At 43.3% G+C, this 5000-nt stretch overlaps 1 protein-coding gene across 1 annotated transcript in view; it reads left to right on the forward strand.

Moving 5' to 3' along the window:
• kifc3 (kinesin family member C3) overlaps positions 1–5000 on the forward strand; it is a 58954-nt gene that overhangs the window by 36877 nt on the left and 17077 nt on the right. Inside the window, exons 12-14 of the mRNA XM_039796172.1 lie at positions 461–608; positions 3614–3787; positions 4529–4737. Of these exons, the coding sequence (XP_039652106.1) occupies positions 461–608; positions 3614–3787; positions 4529–4737 (531 nt within the window). The remainder of the gene's footprint in view (positions 1–460; positions 609–3613; positions 3788–4528; positions 4738–5000) is intronic.

Below are 5000 nucleotides of genomic sequence, written 5' to 3' on the forward strand. Positions count from 1 at the left end.
ACCAGCTGTTTGTGTTACTGTACCAGCTGTTTGTGTGACTGTACCAGCTGTTTGTGTGACTGTACCAGCTGTGTGTGTGACTGTACCAGCTGTGTGTGTTACTGTACCAGCTGTGTGTGTGACTGTACCAGCTGTGTGTGTTACTGTACCAGCTGTGTGTGTTACTGTACCAGCTGTTTTTAGTCCAGATCTGTCCTCAGATGTTCTGTGTGGGTGCAGATTGAGAAATAGGGATGTAACGCTGCGTGTTAAATGGGTTGAAAAGGACAGTGTATGACTTTATTTTGAGCTGAGGAGGAATCTTGCATGTGTTATATTAGGACTCCTTCAAATTTATCATGAAAGCAGTACGGTTAATAAAGAGTATCTGCATAACAAAAGCTTCAGCAGGGATTTTAATCAGCATCTCCCTTCAGCGAATGAATGAGCAGATTTGCCCTTCTGTCCCCCCCCCCCCCAGATCCTGGTGTACGAGGGCGAGATGGAGCGCGCTCAGGGTCAGCTGGAGGTGGAGATGCAGAACCTGGAGGAGGAGAAGAACCGAGTGATCGAGGAGGCGTTCATCAGAGCCGAGAGCGAGATGAAGGCCGTCCACGAGAACCTGGCCGGTCAGTTTCCTGTTTCCTCTTCAAGGTCCTGTGACGTTGCAGGACGTAGCAGGACGTAGCAGAGCACTGCAGAGTGTAGCAGGACGTAGCAGGGAACTGCAGGACGTAGCAGAGCACTGCAGAGTGTAGCAGGACGTAGCAGGGCACTGCAGGGCACTGCAGGGTGTAGCAGGACGTAGCAGGGCACTGCAGAGTGTAGCAGGGCACTGCAGAGTGTAGCAGGGCATAGCAGGATGTAGCAGGACATAGCAGGGAACTGCAGAGTGTAGCAGGGCACGGCAGAGCGTAGCAGGACATAGCAGGATGTAGCAGGACATAGCAGGGCACTGCAGAGTGTAGCAGGGCATAGCAGGATGTAGCAGGGCACTGCAGAGCATAGCAGGATGTAACAGGGCATAGCAGGGCGCAGAGCAGGACCACGGTGACAGCTGCAACCATTTAGGTGCCACCTTTATCCAAGGAAAACTGCTGGCCGAAAAAAACATGAGGACTCTGAGGAATAAGCTCCCCAGAGCTAGGTTAGTAACACCCAGATGGAAAGAGAGAGGAGCTCAGTGTGTCAAAGGACAACGTAATATCATGACTTTGCGTAAACATACACGCCAAATTTCTCAAACCAAAGTGGCATGTTATCTGTACGCATTTTGAGCTATCCGCGTGCATGTCTGTGCTGTATACAGCGTATGGCAGTCTGCAACGTCACAGCGTAAACATACACGCCACTTTCTAAAGCCACATGGCGTGTTATCGCAAGGCTACGGTTTGGTCTAGGAAAGCTCTTCAAGATATGATGGTGCTTGACCATTTAGAGCTTTGTAGGTCAGGAGAAGGATTTTATATTCAATCCTGAATTTTACAGGAAGCCAATGCAGAGAAGCTAGTACAGGATAAATATGATCTCTTCTCTTAGTTCTCGTCAGAACACGTGCTGCAGCGTTCTGGATCAGCTGGAGAGTCTTAAGGGACTTATTTGAGCAACCTGATAGTAAGGAATTGCAGTAGTCCAGCCTGGAAGTAACTAATGCATGGACTAGTTTTTCAGCATCGTTTTGAGACAGGATGTTCCTAATTTTAGCAATGTTACGAAGATGAAAAAAGGCTGTTCTTGAGGTTTGTTTTAGATGGGCGTTAAAGGATATATCCTGATCAAAAATAACTCCTAGATTTCTGACAGCAGTGGTGGGGGCCAGGGCAATACCATCCAGAGTAGCGAAGTCTTTAGATAATGATGTTCGGAGGTGTTTAGGGCCCAGCACAATAACTTCAGTTTTGTTTGAGTTTAACATCAGAAAATTGTAGGCCATCCATGATTTTATATCTTTGATGCATGCTTGAAGTTTAGCTAACTGACTGGTTTGGTTTGATTGACAAGTATAATTGGGTGTCATCTGCATAACAATGAAAGTTAATTGAATGTTTCCTAATAATATTACCTAGAGGAAAGCATATACAAGGAAAATAGAATTGGTCCAAGCACTGAGCCTTGTGGAACGCCATGGCTAACTTTAGCGTACTTGGAGGATTTATCGTTAACATTAACAAATTCAGATCGATCAGAGAAATAGGACTTAAACTAGCTTGGTGCGATTCCTTTCATGCCAACTAAATGTTCCAGTCTCTGTATCAGGATGGTATGGTCAATAGTGTCAAACGCAGCACTAAGATCTAGTAAGACAAGTACGGACACAAGTCCTTTGTCTGAAGCAGTTAGGTCGTTAGTAATTTTCACATTTTAATTGATAGGTATAATTGGGTGTCATCCGCATAACAGTGAAAGTTAATTGAGTGTTTCCTAATAATATTGCCTACAGCAGTGTTTCTCAAACTTTTTTTCAATATTGTACCCCCTTTGAATGGCTTTTGTAAGCCAAGTACCCCCTGAACAGCGTGAAACATTTTTGGTAGAAAAAAAAAGTCTATATAAAGAGGTACCATACAGCGCCGTTAGTGATAGATTCACTAAACTACAGCCTTTTTTAAACAAAAACATTTAAATGCTACTTTTCAAATGTTTCAAATCCATCACCTAATTCATTCATTATTAGAGTAAAATTATTTTAGGAATTATGCATGACATGTTTTTAAATGATCATGTACCCCCTGCAGTACTCCAAAGTACCCCTAGGGGTACACGTACCCCCATTTGAGAAACACTGGCCTAGAAGAAGCATATATGGCGTTCCACAAGGCGCCATGTTGTTGTTGTGTGTCAGGATTGCTAGTGTTGTTGTTGTGTTTCAGGAGTGCTAGTGTTGTTGTGTTTCAGGAGTGCTAGTGTTGTGTTTCAGGAGTGCGAGTGTTGTTGTTGTTATGTTTCAGGAGTGCTAGTGTCGTTGTGTTTCAGGAGTGCTAGTAGTGTTTATTAAGTGCTGTATGTGTTTCAGGAGTGCTAGTGTTGTTGTGTTTCAGGAGTGCTAGTGTTGTCATTGTGTTTCAGGAGTGCTAGTGGTGTTGTCGTTGTGTTTCAGGAGTGCTAGTGTTGTTGTTGTGTTTCAGGAGTGCTAGTGGTGTTGTTGTTGTGTTTCAGGAGTGCTAGTGGTGTTGTTGTTGTGTTTCAGGAGTGTTAGTGGTGTTGTCGTTGTGTTTCAGGAGTGCTAGTGTTGTTGTTGTGTTTCAGGAGTGTTAGTGGTGTTGTCGTTGTGTTTCAGGAGTGCTAGTGTTGTTGTTGTGTTTCAGGAGTGCTAGTGGTGTTGTCGTTGTGTTTCAGGAGTGCTAGTGTTGTTGTTGTGTTTCAGGAGTGCTAGTGTTGTTGTGTTTCAGGAGTGCTAGTGGTGTTGTTGTTGTGTTTCAGGAGTGCTAGTGGTGTTGTTGTTGTGTTTCAGGAGTGTTAGTGGTGTTGTCGTTGTGTTTCAGGAGTGCTAGTGGTGTCGTTGTGTTTCAGGAGTGTTAGTGGTGTTGTCGTTGTGTTTCAGGAGTGCTAGTGGTGTTGTTGTTGTGTTTCAGGAGTGCTAGTGTCGTTGTCATTGTGTTTCAGGAGTGCTAGTGTCGTTGTCATTGTGTTTCAGGAGTGCGTATGAACCTGCTGAGTCTGCAGCCGGCCCTGCGGACTCTAACCTGCGACTACAACAGCCTGAAGAGGCAGGTGCAGGACTTCCCCTTCATGCTGGACAAAGCCATCACAGAGGCCAAGCAGGAGGTGAGTGGCGGCTCTCGCTCTGGCCCAACAATCTACCGGTCCAGTCTCAGACTGTTGACACGGTTTAATTCTGTTTGAGATTTTATTCTGATACTTTATTGTTAACTGTGATGATATATATCTGCATTATATTATTTATTGTATGTCCTTTATTTACTTTTTTAATTTATTTCTATTTGTTCATATATATATTTATTTATTACGGTTATATATATTTATTATAAATATTATATATCGTGTATATATATATACTTGATATATATATATATATGTATAGGATATATATATTGATGTGATATATATATATATATGTATTATATATGGATATATGTGTATATATGTATTTAATTATATTGAATATGCTTATGTGTATATATATATAGATTATATTATTATAGTGGCGTATATTGGACGTGTATATGTATGTAGTGTAATATATATATATGTAATATTATGTATTATCGATATATATATGCTGTGTATATATATATATATATATATATATAGTTTGTATATATATATATGTTTTTATATATATGGTATATATATATATGTGATGATATGATGTCTTGATATATATATATATATGGATATATATATTATTGTTGTTGATGTCGGACTTGGTTGGATCAGTGTGAGCTCCATGATAGGGACAACTGAGTACGGGATGGAACCGGGGAAATTCAGGAGGCTGGTTGGGCTCAAAGGTCTCACCCTGAGCCTCCCCCTGCAGACTATGGACCCTGACGCACCTTTTCACTCTCTCGGCGTCCTGTCCTCTGAGCCCTCTCTCTCTCCGTGTGTCCAGGTAACATCCGGGTGTTCTGCCGCGTCCGGCCGGTCAGCCAGGAGGAGCAGGACTCCGCCGCCGATGCCAAAACCATGCTGAGCTTCGACTCGGACGACGACGCCGTGCTCTACCTCGCCAACAAAGGCAAAATGATGACCTTTGAACTGGACAAAGTCTTCCCTCCTCAGGCCACACAGCAAGAGGTGGGACAGGGTTAGGCTTCAGGAGTAACGAAACCTGTCTGTCTGTCTGTCTGTCTGTCTGTCTGTCTGTGTGTGTGGGTGCGTGTGTGTCTGTCTGTCTCTGTGTGTGAGTGTGTGTGTCTGTCTTGGTGTGTGTGTGACTGTGTGTGTGTGTGTGTGTGTGTGTGTGTCTGTCTGTCTGTCTGTCTGTGTGTGTATGTGTCTGTCTGTCTGTGTGTGTATTGATGTGATGATGTGATGTGTGTGTTGTATGTCTGTCTGTG

This window comes from Perca fluviatilis, chromosome 3, assembly GCF_010015445.1.
Source record: "Perca fluviatilis chromosome 3, GENO_Pfluv_1.0, whole genome shotgun sequence".
NCBI classification, from domain to species: Eukaryota; Metazoa; Chordata; class Actinopteri; order Perciformes; family Percidae; genus Perca; species Perca fluviatilis.